At 37.7% G+C, this 18804-nt stretch overlaps 1 protein-coding gene across 1 annotated transcript; it reads left to right on the forward strand.

Moving 5' to 3' along the window:
- Positions 1–6894: 6894 nt before the first annotated feature.
- LOC306880726 (SH2/SH3 adapter protein Nck1-like) lies at positions 6895–17160 on the forward strand. The gene is made up of 3 exons (XM_079434457.1): positions 6895–7003; positions 14776–15485; positions 16073–17160. The coding sequence occupies exons 1-3, from the start codon at positions 6970–6972 to the stop codon at positions 16265–16267; spliced, it is 939 nt and encodes a 312-aa protein (XP_079290583.1). The 5' UTR covers positions 6895–6969; the 3' UTR covers positions 16268–17160.
- The last annotated feature ends 1644 nt before the right edge of the window (positions 17161–18804 follow it).

The following is an 18804-nucleotide window of genomic DNA, read 5'->3' on the forward strand; positions in this document are numbered from 1 at the left end:
AAATCTAAAAATGTCCCTGTTGTGTCTTTAAAGAAAAACAGCAAATAGTGTACTGTTTCAAACTGAAAGATTTGTTTTCTCTTTAATAAAAGCATGTATTTATTTCACTGTGCATTTTGTTATGAGAACACCTTGCTAAGCTGAAAGTTTTATAGGAATATTGCACAATGTCCACAAGGTGGTAGAAATGAACCAAAAAATTACATTAAAACAAATGAAGCAGGTGAGTTTATATTTTAATAATGTTAATTTAACTATGATAAATTAAAATTAAATTTAAAATGATAAAATGCATACAATGATTGTATATACACACACTCTAAAAAATGCTGGGATAATGCAACCCAACTCTGGGTAAAATATGGACTAACCCAGTGATTGGGTTACTGCCCAGAAGGTTGGGTTAAACATTTAACCCATTAAACATTTAACCCGACTGTTGGTTGAAAACAAGCCAGCATGTGTTCTGTCCAATATTTAGTTATTTAAGTTGTATTTAACCCAGCATTTTTTAGAGTGTGTGTGTGTATATACAGGTCCTTCTCAAAAAATTTGCATATTGTGATAAAGTTCATTATTTTCTGTAATGTACTGATAAACATTAGACTTTCATATATTTTAGATTCATTACAACACAACTGAAGTAGTTCAAGCCTTTTATTGTTTTAATATTGATGATTTTGGCATACAGCTCATGAAAACCCAAAATTCCTATCTCAAAAAATTAGCATATCATGAAAAGGTTCTCTAAACGAGCTATTAACCTAATCATCTGAATCAACTAATTAACTCTAAACACCTGCAAAAGATTCCTGAGGCTTTTAAAAACTCCCAGCCTGGTTCATTACTCAAAACCGCAATCATGGGTAAGACTGCCGACCTGACTGCTGTCCAGAAGGCCATCATTGACACCCTCAAGCAAGAGGGTAAGACACAGAAAGAAATTTCTGAACGAATAGGCTGTTCCCAGAGTGCTGTATCAAGGCACCTCAGTGGGAAGTCTGTGGGAAGGAAAAAGTGTGGCAGAAAACGCAGCACAACGAGAAGAGGTGACCGGACCCTGAGGAAGATTGTGGAGAAGGACCGATTCCAGACCTTGGGGGACCTGCGGAAGCAGTGGACTGAGTCTGGAGTAGAAACATCCAGAGCCACCGTGTACAGGCGTGTGCAGGAAATGGGCTACAGGTGCCGCATTCCCCAGGTCAAGCCACTTTTGAACCAGAAACAGCGGCAGAAGCGCCTGACCTGGGCTACAGAGAAGCAGCACTGGACTGTTGCTCAGTGGTCCAAAGTACTTTTTTCGGATGAAAGCTAATTTTGCATGTCATTCGGAAATCAAGGTGCCAGAGTCTGGAGGAAGACTGGGGAGAGGGAAATGCCAAAATGCCTGAAGTCCAGTGTCAAGTACCCACAGTCAGTGATGCTGGTGTTGGTCCACTGTGTTTTATCAAGGGCAGGGTCAATGCAGCTAGCTATCAGGAGATTTTGGAGCACTTCATGCTTCCATCTGCTGAAAAGCTTTATGGAGATGAAGATTTCATTTTTCAGCACGACCTGGCACCTGCTCACAGTGCCAAAACCACTGGTAAATGGTTTACTGACCATGGTATTACTGTGCTCAATTGGCCTGCCAACTCTCCTGACCTGAACCCCATAGAGAATCTGTGGGATATTGTGAAGAGAAAGTTGAGAGACGCAAGACCCAACACTCTGGATGAGCTTAAGGCCGCTATCGAAGCATCCTGGGCCTCCATAACACCTCAGCAGTGCCACAGGCTGATTGCCTCCATGCCATGCCGCATTGAAGCAGTCATTTCTGCAAAAGGATTCTCGACCAAGTATTGAGTGCATACCTGAACATAATTATTTGAAAGTTGACTTTTTTTGTATTAAAAACACTTTTCTTTTATTGGTCGGATGAAATATGCTAATTTTTTGAGATAGGAATTTTGGGTTTTCATGAGCTGTATGCCAAAATCATCAATATTAAAACAATAAAAGGCTTGAACTACTTCAGTTGTGTTGTAATGAATCTAAAATATATGAATGTTTATCAGTACATTACAGAAAATAATGAACTTTATCACAATATGCTAATTTTTTTAAAAGGACCTGTATATACATATAGCATATATATATTCCCATATACTTTTTATGTTTAAAATTACCAATAAGCCAATACACTAGTGGCAGTTCAAAGTATATAAAAAAGTTTTTATACATTTTATTTTATATCTGAACTGTATGACATCATCTCAGCATGAAACCATATCATAACAAACACACTCAAACACATGCATAGAAATTTGTAGGCTTAGATTTGTGGGTTTTCTGATATCATCAGCACAGGCCTGAATTCATCGTACAACATCATGTGCAAGCATTTATTGCCTCCCTTGAGAAATAAATAAAGTCTGGATCAAGGACCTATGACAATCAGTGTTGTTACCGCTGCTTCAAAGAATGGCAGCCTGCTGGCTCACTGAAATCTGAGTGTTTGCTGGAGTTTAGCTCTCTGACTGTAGAGAAGTGATTGCTCAGAGGCCTCATAAGTTGCAGATGTGGTCTCTTTCTTTTCCTCGGTGGACTTCTTCTCACAATATCACTCACAGATGGACCTTTAATTCTTAAAAGTTTGTTCACTGAGTTGCCTGATTCAAAAAAATACACATCGATTGAAAATGTGATCATCAGACAAACAGCTAAATTCTTAAAGGGTCCTCTGATGTGTTTGAACTCAGCAAAAGTATTATCATTAGCACTGCATGTACTATCTCACACTGTTCAACAAAAATAATAAAAAAAAAGAAAAAAAAAGAAAAGAAAATAATTAAATTAAAAAAGTAGCTTTGGAAGACCAAATTATTATTATTATTATTTATTTATTTATTTATTATTATTATTATTTTATTTTTTATTAAGGTCTTTCCAGGCATGCCAGATGATTTGTGGTTCTCCTGAAAAGAATCAGATAATGCACCTTTATGATCCACAGAGAACTGAAGGGAGAACTGAAACAGGATGTGTAACCCTGAAGTGAGAGGGTTTTGCTGTGAAGTGTCACATGTCATATATCTCATGCAAGCAGCTTTGCCTTTATAGCTTTGGATATTCCCAAGTTCTCACGTTTCTCATTTTGGTCTGTTTTGTCCCATAAACCCATGTCTCTGTGGATGTCGCCCACTCTCTCCCCATCCCCACTGTGTGAGACGTGTCTAACACTGCTTCTCAAAGCAGAAGTTCAGTGTTGTGAGGAAAGAGTTTCCTTACTGTTTGAGTCAGAGCACACATGGTTTGGTTTATACTTGGCCTACCACATCGATTGGATGTTCCTGTTTTTTTTTTGTTTTTTTCTGATAGTTTGTAATTTAGAAATTTTACACTCTTAAGATTACTCTGCCTCATCAGTGACAGAAGTTGAAATGATGCAATGGCCCACATAGCAGTTAAGTGAGAACATTTGTTTTTATTGAAGTGGAGCCTGAAGATATATATGTCAGACTGTATAGCAGAACTGACTTCATACACATAATTCATAAATTATGTTAATTTATCATTTGTATACAAATTCCTTCTCATTTCATCAATTCTTTCTGTACAGCTGATCACAGATTGACACGGCAAAGTGTTTTTTTCACACTGGTCTATTGTTTATCGCTATATCAGCAGTATCATATTGGTCTGGCAGATCAGTTATTGGCTAGAATAAGCTACAGACTGGACCAGACTTTATGCTAATCATCAAAAGTCTGGTTATGTAAGACTAGTTTACAATTAGGGCTAGATTTATAGTTAAGTTTATGGTTTAAAATAGGATCATTATTTATAGGGCCAGGTTCATGGAAAGATAAAGGTAATGTATTTTGCGACTTGGCTATAAAGTGCTAATATATATATAAATAAAGTGCTAATATATATATATTGAAACAAATTTCTTGGAATGCTTGGCAGTTTATTTGTTATTTCATTATTAATGTGCATGAAATCCACATAAGCCCAGCACGTTGGCCCTTGTTTACAGTGCAGGGCAGCTGCAGGCATTTCCTGTAGTAAACAGCTGCCATGCATTTGTAGGTTTTGGATGGGTCACAAACGCTGAAGTGTTTGTGCTTTTATGTGTGCTCTGTTATCCTTCCTTTCAAGCTGCTACAGGAAAATAAAGTGAAAGTGAGGCTCATTTTCAGGTGCTGTAATTGTTCACGATGTCTCATTACACTAATCATAATTATTAGATAAAAGTCAAAATTATAAGAAACTAAATCAATTATAGATAAAAACAAATTTTATGACAAATTGTATCAGATAAAGTCATAATTTTGAGATTAACATTCTAAATTATGAGATACTAAATCATAATTACATTTTTTTTAAAGTTTTTTTTAACTCCATTTTGAGTTAAAAAGTCAAACATTGTGACATAATAAATCATAATTCTGAGATAAAAGTTTCTAAAAAAAAATCTAAATTATGAGATACAAAATTATAATTATTATGAAATAAAAGTCAAAATTATGACATACTAAGTCATAATTATAAGATAAAAAGTCAAATCGGGCTTAAATCGGGCTTAAAATGCTGTAGTGTGAAGTAGCCTTAAATTGTGACCCAAAATGCAGCTAAAGTCATATTTTGGTGATTTACTGTTTTCTATATAAAATCATCCTTCATAAGGTAAAGAGCATTCTGTGAAAATGCAAAACTGATATCTTTATTACTGAGTGAGTAAGACCATGTCAAAGACTGAAATCATAGTGAAATGAATGGTTGAAATTAAACTTTGATGCTTGTTATCTCATAAGTAGATTTTGAGACAATAGCCGGTATTTCACGGACAGGGTCACAATATATTAGATCAATTAAAATTACTGACAGAAAATAAAGTGGAACTGATGTTCGTTTATGAGGTACATTATGAGATAAAAAGTAAATATTAAAACAAAATGATAAAAAAAGACATTACTTTTTAGCTTTTCATATTAACTTTTTATGTAATAATTTTGACTTTTTATATATCATTACCACTTTTTATGTTATAATTAGGATTTACAAAAGCATGGACTTTTTTCTTTTGTGGTGAAAATGGGTTTCCATGCGGGTTTAGAGTTTTTAATAAGAGTTATCTTGCCTCTTTCTCTCTTTAAGCATCTCTTATACATGGATGCCATGCCTGTCCCTTTTCTCAGTCATTGAACCTTCTCACACCTCTCAGGAAGCAATTCGGCTCCCTTTAACTGTGACCTCATTCCCTTAAATTACAGCTCTGTCCACTGGACCAGGTGCTCCAGAGGTGCATTTGACAGCCTCTCTTTCACAATAGCTCTGCAGGTTTGTAAACAGATGACAGCTGGGAAAGCTGTGAGAACTTGCTCATGTTCAGTGTAGTTTACTCACATTACACACAATATTGATCCACTAGGGGACCAACTATTAAAAGACCCATGAAAAGCCACATTTGGTCAATAAAACTGCAGTACAGCCTATAGATTCACTCTCTAATTTATAGATCAGTGGTACTCATCTAGTTTTACTTCATGACCCAGACAACATCAGAACTGTTCATCGTAATATTATGATTGCACTTTATTTTACAGTATGTACTTACAGTGTACTTACCCAAAAAGTACTGGTAATACAAGGCAACTACATGGGGTAGGGTTAGGTTCAGGGTTAGTACTTAGTTATTACAAGGTTATTGTAATTACTATAATAAGCACATATATGAGGAACAGGACTGTAAAATAAAGTGCTACCAATATTATCATGAGCTGCATAGGTTCATTATGCCAAATTCTTAACATGACATAAGTGGAATAGGAAAATTTAAAACTTTGTAAACAGGGAGCTAAATGTCGTTAAAATGTCCTCTGTTGTCAGCCCCAGGGTGTCGCTGAGAATTGCAGTTCCTCTCAAGGCTTCTTCCTAATCTGTTCAATATGGCTTAATCACTATGAAGATGTAAGGTGGATTTTTTTATTTTCTGTAAGGCTGTTTTGAAAAAATGTGTATCGTAAAAAGTGTTTATTCAAGAGTCATTTACAGTTCTCAAATCTGAATAATTGAGCACCATTACAAGTATGCTGATTAGGACTTTCACTGTTTGTATCACTCACTTTGTCCTTGTTGTGGGTTTCAGAAAAGTTGTGTTATTTTAGTATTATTTCTGCAGTTTTAATTAATATTTTGAATTGTTTTTTTTTTTAATTCTTAGTTTTTTTAGTTTAATTTTTAAAGTGCTTTTGCCATTTATATTACTACTACTACTACTACTACTATTGTTATTATTATTATTTATATATATATATATATATATATATATTATTTATTTATTTATTTATTTTTTTTCAGTTTTAGTTTTAGCTCAATTTTAGTTTTCATTTCACCCCAGATAATCATTTTAGTGTTTCAACTCAAACTTACATTGTGACCTATTTTGGGGCCACCAGCTTAGAACCACACATTTCCCTTTAACATTTATCATTATGAAATATAAGTCCTATAACTATAACTGCTCCTGCATCTGAACTGCCAGTGACAACAAGTTCATGATTAAAAAAAAAAAAAAAACTATTATTATTAACTATTATTAACTATTACAAATATTATAGGTTTAATAGAAAGCTAGACTAGAGGTGAAATGCAAAGAAGAGAAACTAGAATAAAATGATCGCATATGGCTCACCAGGGCATGCGCTCTGTCTGTTAACTTCTAATAGTGATATACATAGTTGCCTTGAGTTTCCACAGAAGACCCTGTAGGTGTTTGAGGCCCAGCCAGCCACTACAGAGTCTATAGAAAGGACCCCTTGACTGCCATTGGCTGAGGACAGTCATGTGTGTGGGGTGGAGAGTCGCTCTGTCAATATCTCTGGACTTTCAGGAAGTTCTCATGGAATAGCTGCTGCTCTGTTACAGAGAGAGAAAGAGAGAGCGGTAGTGTGTGAGAGAGGGGGGCTGCTCGCAGAGCTGGGAATGGATATGGCCAACCTTTTCAAACACTTCTTTCGTGAGTACATATTCATCATCTTTTCCATTGAAGGACTAAAATAACACTTTTGCTTACTACAGTTGTTGCCTTTACCCTGTATGGATATACTTTGACACACTAACTTAAATCTCTGAAGAAAGAACTGTATCTGTGAGCTTCTTCATAGTGGATGTGATATGTAAGTTATGCTTGTGTTGTCAGCCCTTTGGCTGTTGTGGTTATTTTGCCATCTATGATCAGCTGAAAGTGGGAAAATAAGGGTTTCAAAGACTGAATGTGCACAGTAACTGAAAAATTCCTGTCTTTTTCAGTTTGGTATTATTCAGAATAATTTTATATGAAAAAAAAACCCTGAAAACGTTATTGAGTAGTTTAAGTGCATAATGATATGTTTTTGGTGACTTATGTCGTAAACCTGGATGAGTCACTCATATAATCTCATATGCACAACCATGAGCCCAGTGACATACATTTTACAGGGCACTTAGGCAACACTCAGGTACTTCAAATACTTCCTTTTTTCTGTAAAATTGGCCATAAGAGAGGGAGGAAATAGCACCAGGTCCTTTGGGCTAGCTTGGACACTCTTAATAAACAAAAATCAAAGCAGAAACCCATACAGGCCCCCTTCAACCTCCTCTACTGTCAACTTGAGCTGCTCTGTGAAGGCGGCCGGAAGCTCTCTAATTCAACGCAGATTTCTAGCACAGGAAAACAGAAGGATGTGAGGCAATGAATAATTGAGGCCTTTGACTTGGGGTTTCTTTCTCTCTCATTACATTCTTTTTCCCCTTTGTAACACTTTCAGCATTTCAAAGTGTTTTATTCCCCGTATTACAGTGGACAAGACAGTGGGGTTTCGTGACTTGGCAGAGTGAAGCAGCGGATCTTGGAGGACAAAAGAACAGTAGCAACGGGACAGAACACTTCAACAAATGAGACTCCTTATTTGCGTTGCCCCCCCCCCCCCCCCCCGCTTGTTTTGTTTGCTCACTTTTGAATAGACAAACTTGAAAATTCAAGAGAAGAGGGGAAAAATTGCAGGCTGCTCTGATGGCCTCTTGCCAGCTCTCCATGTCTGCCTTTCTTTTTCTCTCTGTGCATTAGTATGCCATGGAAGTTCAGAGAGGCTATTGTATACCAAACGGAGGCGTGACCGATTCCAGCACAAAGGGAAAATGTCTCAAGTTTTATTTGTGTAATTTTGCATTGGAAAATCTGTTGCGGAAAATCAGCCACAAAACAAAATACATCGTTGGTTGAAATTAGAAAAGAAAAGGACAGAGCAGCTGTGAGGTCAAAAGTGAATAGAAACACATGCTGAAGTTTATGAGGGTTTGTATTCGTGTGGATGCTTGTGTTGCGTCGCTCTGAGAATTAACGGCGCTACCTTTGCTGACAGTTCTTGGACGCTACATCTGTTTGTGAAGAAGCTATTTGTCTTATGATGTCATTGGTGGAGTGAGCTCAGCTCGAACAGAAAGAAAGGCGGGGTGATTTGGCTGCGTTCGCTCGATTCCTGTCGCGGATATGAGAATGCAGCTTGCCACGGGTCACATTACATTGATAATCACACTCAGCTTTTTCAAAACCGGGGCTGAGTGAGAGATCTCATTCAATATTGAGGGCAGATGACAGCTAAATTAGGTCGATTCAAAATGTTGAGTTATGTTTCTTTGAAAAAATGGCAAAATTGGAAAAACGCCACATGCAAACTTTGTCAGGCGTATGCAAACTCGGTTACAACCCTTATATTCATTGCATCTCTGTTCAAGTCCACTCCAAGACTTTATGACCATCCCAGTGCTGTTCCCGGCCTCTTTTCATATGGAACTTTGTGCTGCCAAGGTTTTTACTTTAGGATGAATTGTGCCTTATCTCTGCGTTTGAATGTTTTTCCGCATGTGGAAAACTGGGAAATTGACTGGAAAGCTGAGCTGCCGTTATTCTGGCTGTCAGAGGAAATGAAACAAAAGCAGACAGGACACAGTGCCTCAAGCTCCGTCCTTGAGTCACGTCATGAAGACAGTTAAGATCTGTATGGATCCTGCTTTCGTTACCATTGCCTGGATTTTCCATTGAAATAAAATTTTCAACTTCATTGGCTTTTCCACACATCCTCATGATGGTTTTACCTCTCGAATTGGTTGCGTCACGGATGACCATGATAGTAATTTATCACTGACAACTTGTTTCCCTCCAGTTTTATGCTTGTGACTTTTATGTTTCCATGGTCGCTCGGAATACATTGGCTGGTGCGGATGGGTTTGGAAAGTTTCATTTTTATGGAGCAGATGAGCTCTGTAATTCCACACATATGAATGAGTTAACTGGATGAGGAGGCTCTTTTACATTTCAACACACTGTCCCACTTTTTTGTGCTGCTGTTTATTTTACAGGAAGCTTCTCTATCACTCTTCTGCTTTTTCTTCCTGTTGATGTTCATGGATGGGCAAAAATTAGATTTCCTTTTCATTTGGAGAGGGCGGTTCCTTTTTTACAATTTCTTGGACATTCTTACAAGTTAGCTGTGCTTTATAGACAGTACAAACAACTCTAAGTACTTATGTATGGATCTCTGTTTGAAGGCAATGATGAATAAGTTGATGAAAAATTGTATAGATGTGATATACCAGTAAAGTATTGTGTTATTTACATACATCAACTATATATCAGAGTTTGGAATCACTATGAGAATTTTAAATAAAAAGTAAAAAAAAGGGATGCCCAATTTACATATACAAGCAGCATATGCTAAGACTATTCAAAAAGATATGTCAATATTAAAATTAATATTTAGAAAATAATAGTCATGACTCATGCATGTTAACCAAAATGCCATTGATTTAACTGGCCAGTTTTTTTTTTTCTAATTATTTTTAACTCTTTGAAATAACAGTATTATATTTTATACATTTTTACATACATTTTAAAGTTCAGGTTAAAATTTTAAACATGTTCAATATAATAAAAAATGTATACATTTATATATCTTGTTCGCTGAAACAAGATGGCGCCGCTCATGGCAGCCATTGTGCTTGGCTCTCCAGTTGTTTTAGTGTTTTTGTTAGTTTTTCCTGTTTTTTGTTTGTCGAACACGATCAGTTTCACCAGGGAAGAACTGCTGAACATTCTGCAGAACACACCAAAATCTCCAACCGGTTTTCGATTATTCAGATGTTTTGCTGAACATAGTAGTCTGCGGAGCTGCGGCGCTGTTTAGACGCTTTGGGACGCGCAGACGGGACAAGCGAGCCGGCGCGCTCGTGAAGCTCAGACAGCATGGATTTCGAATGCTGTTGCCTAGCATCCATCTGGCGAATCTCTGCTCTCTACCCAAAAAACATACAAACTCCTTCTGTTTACCCGGTTTCAACTGGCTGAACGACACCATTCCAGACAGTGCCTTACATCTGCATAATTTCCAGCTGATCAGTGCAGATCGCGACGCAGAATCAACGGGGAAATCGGGCGGCGGGACATGCTTCTACATCAATGAAAGGTGGTGTACAGATGTAACCGTGTTAAAGAAGATGTGCTGTTCAGATCTAGAAACGCTTTTCATCAACTGTAAACATTTCTACTCGCCGCAGGAGTTCTGCTCGTTCATTCTCGTGAGTGTCTACATTCCACCGCAAGCGCACGTGAGCTCAGCTTTACAGAAACTCGCTGATCAGATCACAGACACAGAACAACAACACCCGGACTCTGTTTTAATCATTCTAGGGGACTTTAATAAAGCAAATCTCTCCCGTGAACTGCCAAAATACAGACGGCATGTTACATGTCCCACCAGAGACAGTAATATACTGGATCACTGTTACACAACATTTATTCACAATTATTCCGATAAGTTAAGGATCCAATTCTCTTCCAGTGACACGGCTTCAGTGTGGAAAGGTCTGAAAGACATCACAAATTACAATACACCATCCCCCAGCACTGTGGAGAATCAACAACTGGCAGACGATCTGAGTTCTATTGTAGGTTTGAAAAAACACCATTCACACCTCCTGCAACCACCCTCTCCCCCACACCTGAACTGCAGATAAGTGAAGATGGCGTGCGCCAGGTCTTCAAAAAGAACAAGAGAAGGAAGGCACCAGGCCCAGACGGTGTGACACCAGCCTGTCTGAAATCCTGTGCTGACCAGCTGGCCCCCACCTTCACACAGATCTTCAACAGATCACTGCAGCTGTGCGAAGTCCCCTCATTCTTTAAATGCTCCACCATCATCCCCGTCCCAAAGAAACCCAAGATAACAGGACTTAACGACTACAGACCTGTGGCTCTAACATCTGTAGTCATGAAGCCATTTGAAAAACTGGTTTTGGCTTATCTGAAGGATATCACTAGACCCCCTGCAGTTTGCCTACAGAGCAAACAGGTCTGTGGATGATGCAGTCAACATGGGACTGCATTACATACTGCAACACCTGGACAGACCAGGCACTTATGTGAGGATCCTGTTTGTGGACTTCTGCTCGGCCGTTAGCACTATCATTCCAGACCTCCTCCTGCCCAAATTAACTCAGCTTTCCGTGCCCACCTCCGTCTGTCAGTGGATCAACAGCTTCCTGACAGACAGGCAGCAGCTAGTGAGGCTGGGAAAATACACATCCAGCACCTGTACTATCAGCACTGGAGCTCCTCAGGGATGAGTTCTCTCCCCACTGCTCTTCTCCCTCTACATGAGCGACTGCACATCTAAAGGCCCCTCTGTCAAGCTCTTTAAGTTTGCAGATGACACCACAGTCATCGGCCTCATTCAGGACGGTGACGAGTCTGCTTACAGACAGGAGGTTAAGGAGCTGGCAGTCTGGTGCAGTCTTAACAACCTGGAGCTCAACACACTCAAAACAGTGGAGATGATTGTGGACTTCAGGAGAAACCCCCCTGGACTCCCCCCACTCACCATCATGAACAGCACTGTGACTGCAGTGGAGTCATTCAGGTTCCTGGGCACCACAATTTCTCAGGACCTGAATTGGGACATTCACATTAACTCTATTGTGAAAAAGGCCCAGCAGAGGTTGTACTTCCTTTGTCAGCTGAGGAAGTTCAACCTGCCACAGGACTTGCTGAAACAGTTCTACTCTGCCATCATTGAATCCATCCTCTGCACTTCATTAACTGTCTGGTTCAGCTCAGCTACCAAATCTGACCTCAGAAGACTACGGAGGGTAGTCCGGACTGCTGAGCGAATCATTGGTACAACCCTCCCCACTCTCCAAGAACTGTACTCATCCAGAGTGAGCAAAAGGGCTGGTAAAATCACTCTGGACCCCTCACATCCAGCACACTCCCTCTTTGAACTGTTACCGTCTGGTCGACGCTACAGAGCTCTGAGCACCAGAACAGCCAGACATAGGAACAGTTTCTTCCCTCAGGCAATCCATTTCATGAACATTTGAACTCTTAACAATAAACATGAAACACACAACACTATCATACTTTTTATGTTTATTTTACACACATACTTATTACATTTCAAATTTGCACCTAACATACCTGTATATACCGAATTGTCTATTTTGTATATTGTGTTTGTGCTATTTGGCACATTGTCCATTTTTGTATATTTGTACATTATTTATTTTTATTTTTTATTACCTGTGTCCTGTCCTGTTGCTGTCATTCTGTCGCACTGTGGAGCTACTGTCACTAAAACAAATTCCTTGTTTGTGCAAACATACCTGTCAATAAAGCTCCTTCTGATTCTGATTATATTTTAATTGTAAAAATTATGGTAACACTTTAGTATAGGGACCAATTCTCACTATTAATAGTTGCTTATTAGCATGCATATTACTATTGACTGTTTATTAGTACTTATAAAGCACACATTCTTCATGACAATATTTTACATTCTAATCCTATCCAATACCTAAACTTAAAATCTACCTTACCAACTATTAATAAGCATAACATTAGGAGTTTATTAAGTCATAGTTAATGGTTTGTTTGTTAATAGTGAGAATTGGACCTTCAAATAAAGTGCGACCAAAATTATAAAATAGAACACATACATAAATTAAATATTAAGTTTAAAATATATAAAATGTAATATTTTATTATTCTTGTCTGGCACCTTTCTTGTTATTAGCACAGTCGAAAATGATTGTGCTACGATACAGTGTGTAAAACTTTATTTAGTTACTTGAGTATTGGGTACACACATTTCTGAAGACCAATTTTAGTTTCAACATAGGCAAAAAAGAAACATGTTTCTGAAGAAACTCATCAGCCTATTGTTCTTCTGAAGACTTTTCTCATGAACTGCTCTCTTGAAAGTACGGAGCAAACTGGATCTAACCAGTACAGAGAGAAGTGGAGGGCCCTGCTGCACAACAACAAAACGAGGAGTACATCAGAGTCTTGAGAAGCAGCCCCCGGTGCTCAGCTGGCTGCTTTATTGAAAACTACATGTCAAATATCAGTTTCATCAGCAACAGTGAGGAGAAGACTCTGGGAAGCTGCTGGCCTTTAGGCAGAGTTTCACAAATAAAATTTAATCTGAAACTTAAATAAGCAAATAAGAAGTTGTCCTGTTGTGGGAACCGTTCGATCGCGAGGCCAGTGAGAAATGCCCTAAAAGCCTATAACACCGGTGGAAATAGCTGCAGAAAGCATAAGATTGAACATGCATGTTTCTTTTAAAAACTTTGACGGTGATTCCAAACTTTTGACCTTGAGTGTACATATTTTTAGAGTACATATGTATGCAGAGACATTTATATTGAGGTTTGATAGGTACATAATAGTTGATCCACAATATTCCTAAAAAAGAATGAGATGTTGACAGAAATGGGTGTGTGTGTTATCGTTTGTGCAGAAACAGACTCGTCCAGTGGATTGAGGCCCAGAAATGAGTGTTTTAAACTCAAAAATTGATTCATTACCCAATCACTAAATTGGAATTTCAGGGTGCGTTTTTCCGGACTTGATTTAGTAGTCATGTAAAACAATTTACGCAAGAGGGTAAATCTGTCAAACATGGATGGCATGTCAAGTTGTTAGTGTTTATTGGCAAGTCATGAAGACATAGGATGATAGTTGGTCTAAATGATTTGCAGATTTGAAGTCTGTAGCACATACACTATTAGGGCTTTGGTTGTCAGGTGGTCTGTGATTGTGTAACCGGAACACTGTTATTGAACCAGTTTACCAAAAGTGGGACAGAGAAAAGTAATGATTCTATAGAATATTTTAAAAATATGTTTGGATGATTTTTCTTTTTTCTTCTTATACACTTTACATATAAATTGTTATATGTAAATGATCTTTTATGTGTTTATTCCTTCTGTTTTCAACATTGACAATAATATTAATGTTTCTTGAGCAAATCAGCATAGATTGATTTCTGAAGGATCATATGACACTGAAGACTGCTGAAAAATCAGCTTAGCCATTACAGGAATAATATTATAGAAAACTGTTATATTAAACTGTAATGATATTTCACAAAATTACTCTATTTTTGATTAAATAGATGGAGCCTTGTTGAGCTTCTTTTAGAAGGATTAAAATTGCTTACCTCAAACTTTTAAACGATTTTTGTTACTTTTAGGAGCTTCAGGTTCATTTTCAAGGGAAAATATATCAGGATTTGTCTTGTTGGGGGATTCATTGTGTTAGAATAAAGTGAAACCCTGACAATTTAACATTTGCAATGGTAAAGTAAGACTAGGCTAGCTTGTGAGTATTAGTATTTTATGTTTCTTAAAAGCACGTTTGCCTATAAGAAACATCATTGTCCAAATGCTCATATTGCATAACACTTTCTGCAGGGATCGGGAAGGTGAAGCAGAAAGGCTGTATGCGAGACTTGCCCTCCAGCACAGAGAAATACGACTGCGATGAGCGACTTTATGACCTTAATCTGCCTGCGCTAGTGAAGTTTAACTACACCGCAGAGCGGGAGGATGAACTGTCTTTGGTGAAGGGCACAAGGGTCATCGTCATGGAGAAGTGCAGCGACGGTTGGTGGCGAGGAACCTATGATGGCCATTCTGGATGGTTTCCCTCCAATTATGTCACAGAGGATGTGGACGGGACAATGAGGGCCGACTCCATGAGTTCTCTTAAAGATAGTCTGGCCTCTGTGGGGCACAATATCAGTGGCTCTCAGGTTCTGCAGACTGTACAGGCACTTTATCATTTCAGCTCCGGCAATGCCGAGGAGCTGAATTTCAACAAGGATGAACTTATGGATGTGTTGGAGAAACCTGAGAACGATCCTGAATGGTGGAAGTGTCAAAAGGAAAATGGACAAGTGGGTTTAGTGCCCAAGAACTATGTTACAGTTGTACAGAAAACACATAGAGAACTGGGGATTTCAGGACCACCTACTACAAACTATGACATTAAGCCATCTATGGACGGAATGTTTGGAGGAAAACCATGGTACTATGGCAAATTGACACGACATCAAGCTGAGATGGTATTGAACCAGAGGGGAGTGGATGGTGACTTCCTCATCAGAGATAGCGAGTCTACGGTACTCAGTTTAATTGAAGCTAAGGAAACACCTTCAAAATGTATAAATTAAGTAGATCATATTTTCACCAATAGATTGTCTGCAGTGAATGGGTGCCGTCTGAATCAGGAGAGAAATATGCACAGATCAAGCACCATTTTCAAGAGAAAACAGTGCTGTTCAAAACAAACAAGTTTTGATTTTGGTGTGAGAGGACAACAGGGTATGGACTCATATTTTGTCCAGAAGTAACAGTTTAAAGTTAAAACACATTAATGATGGATTTGTTTCGTACAAACATGGAGCTTTTCACTTCACAAAATGCTGTTTGGATTCTCATTCTAATGGCACCCATTCACAGAGGATCCATTGAGCAAGTGATGTAATGCTAAATGTCTCCAAATCTGTCCCAATGAAGAACCAAACTCACATCTGATTTACATTAACTTACATGGCCTGAGGGTGAATCATTTTCAGTAAATTTTAATTTTTGGGTGAACTATTCCTTTAAGTATAATTTTCAAAGTATAACTAGACTGTGCAGAAAGTCTCAAACATTTTCAATTGTGCTTTGTTGTGAACACAATGTTTCATTTTTTACTTTCTAGCCAAACGACTTCTCCATCTCTCTGAAGGCGGTGTACAAGAACAAGCATTTCAAGGTGCAGCTAAAAGATGGACTCTACTGCATTGGTCAGCGCAAGTTCAGCTCCATGGAGGATTTGGTGGAACATTACAAAAAGGCTCCCATATTTACCAGTGAATATGGAGATAAACTGTACCTGATTAAAGCATTAACCTGAGCCTATTAAGAGCTACATACTCTGCAACATCTAACCCTATCTGCAACAACATGAAACTAAGTTGACTATGCATTGGGATAGTGTGGAAACTCCTTTGATTAAGTGTTTAAATGTAAATGTTAGTGAATTTACAATTACATACAGTGAAGATGTGTTTGCTTTAGCATTGCTCCAATTTAGCATATTCAGCCAATTTAAATGCAAACTCTAGTACATATCAGGATGATAAGCTATTTTTGTAATTTTACAACTGTTCCAGTGCAGCAGTCCAAAAATCATTTTCTCACTTGCCCTTTGCATGTACTTTGTGTTCATACTGTAGACTTATTGTGATTGTTCAGTTTTGAAGTGGTAAAAGTGTTAAGATACTTCAAGCGGAGAATGCATCATTCTAAATGAAATACCACCACAATTTCGACTTTTCATGACTTTACTTGTTAGCTTGATCTTTTGCAAGTGCCAAAACTTTCTTTACAATCTACATTGAACTTTTATGGAGACTATATTGTCAGAGCTGAATCTTTGATCATTTTCTTGCTTAACTACTAATTTGTAATTGTAACAACTTGTATACTGTGAATGTTGTTTCCTTCTACAGAGAACTTCTAGTTTTCATTTACTTTAACACTTCTTGATAAGTGTAACTTTTAATAATAAATAAAGTATTATACATACAAATGTGTCTTTTTATTACATACATTTACTGTAGAGATACTCTACATCACATTTTTCTACAATACACATACAGTAGGCCTATAAACAAGGATCAGTCACTTTGCTCAAAGGAAAACTTGAAAATTATGCACATAATGACATTTGAACTCATAACCAAAAAATCGTATTATAAATAGGCTAATAATAAAAAAGCTAACCGTAGCATGCAAGTACACTGTAAAAAAAAAAAAAAGTTGAGCAAACTTAAAAATTTAAGGCAACCAGCTTCAGCAGATTTTGAGTTTTCTCAACTTATTTTTTCGGAGATTTTTTAGTTTTCTCAACTTTTTGTTGTATAAATTTAAGATTACTCCAAATCTGCTGAAGGTGGTTGCCTTAAACTTTTAAAGATTTTTTTTTACAATGAAGTATACAATTGCCTTCATTACAATCACATCTACATCAGCCGAATCGCTTGGAAGTCGGAAAATATTAATAAAGCATAGGCTACTATTTAAAGAGAAGCAGATGAACGCAAACAGAATATGAACGGCGCGTTGACTATTTTCTATAGAAAACCGACGAGTAACCTAATATAAAAAGACCAAATCAGCTAAACAGATTAGGCTATTACAAATATAGCTATACAGGCAAGCATTGATGAGCCCAGAATATGAGGCCAGAAAAAAAGAAAAGAAAAAACCTTTTAAATGGAGGGAGTCCATAGGCGGAGGGTGAACCAACTCCAGGGTATGACTAAAAAAAATTATTAAACATCATAAACCTGTCTTTTTAGGCGAGAACCAGACATAGGTGTCATGTAGGCTAATAAAATATGTTTAATGGGACTGAATTTGTATTTAAGGTGATTACAGTTTAATAAAAACATTAGAAATCGATAATTATATTTCCACGGTTATTTAAACAGCGAATAAAATTATAGGTAGGCTATATAGAAAGTGACACTTTCTAACTTTGATCTATCACGAGTTTAGGCTTACTGTCGTTATAATCACTGTACACTGTGAAATTAATCTCTTACTTTGAATGTACATCTGCACTTTGTTGTATATGATGAGAGAATTTGCTAGAGTCATTATCAGCGACGCCTCTGATTAATGCATTCCTAAACTCAACAGAATTGTGTGTGATTGGTTAAAATGCGCAACACTATAAAAACGCCTAAACTTAAATACTGTGCAACATGAGCAGATCTTAATGCCACAATCGACACTGTCTACTCATTTTCACTTTGTTAGCAACAGACATAATTTAATTTGTTTGTGCAGGCAGTCCCCATGGCCAGGGGAAGGCTAAGCCATACCCAGCGAGCGAGTCGCGTTCATATTCTGGGTTCACCTGCTTGCCTGTAAGCCTAGTTAGCATATCCTATATTTAATAAACTGTGTACCAAATTTGTTTTTGTGTGAGTGCGTGTTCCTTCATCCCTCACAATCATCCAATAAGCAAGCCAGCATAGGCCTATAACCAAAACAATCTATGCAATCCAAAATGCATTGCACATGACCCTATAACGTAATGCTGGAACCGGGCCTGAGTAGGGAATTATAAATAAATATAAACCCAAGAGGATTTATATTTTAGCTGAAAGCAATGGTTTGAAGTAGAAAACTTCTCAATGGATTTGTTTACTACAAACACAAGCTTTTCACTTCTCAAGACTGGAGTTTTAGGCGTGACATATTCCTTTAATTTGTTGTTGGCTCTGTTTATTGTTGTGGGGAACTGGGGAAACTGAGCTGTTATTTAAAGAATTTAGATTCAGGCTTAATTTTCTGTTTTTTTCTTTTGTGTGTGTGTGTGTGTGTGTGTGTGTGTGTGTGTGTGTTCTGGTCCACACTCCAACACAGTAGGTGGTGATA

This window comes from Barbus barbus (genome assembly GCF_936440315.1).
Source record: "Barbus barbus genome assembly, chromosome: 15".
Taxonomy (NCBI): Eukaryota; Metazoa; Chordata; class Actinopteri; order Cypriniformes; family Cyprinidae; genus Barbus; species Barbus barbus.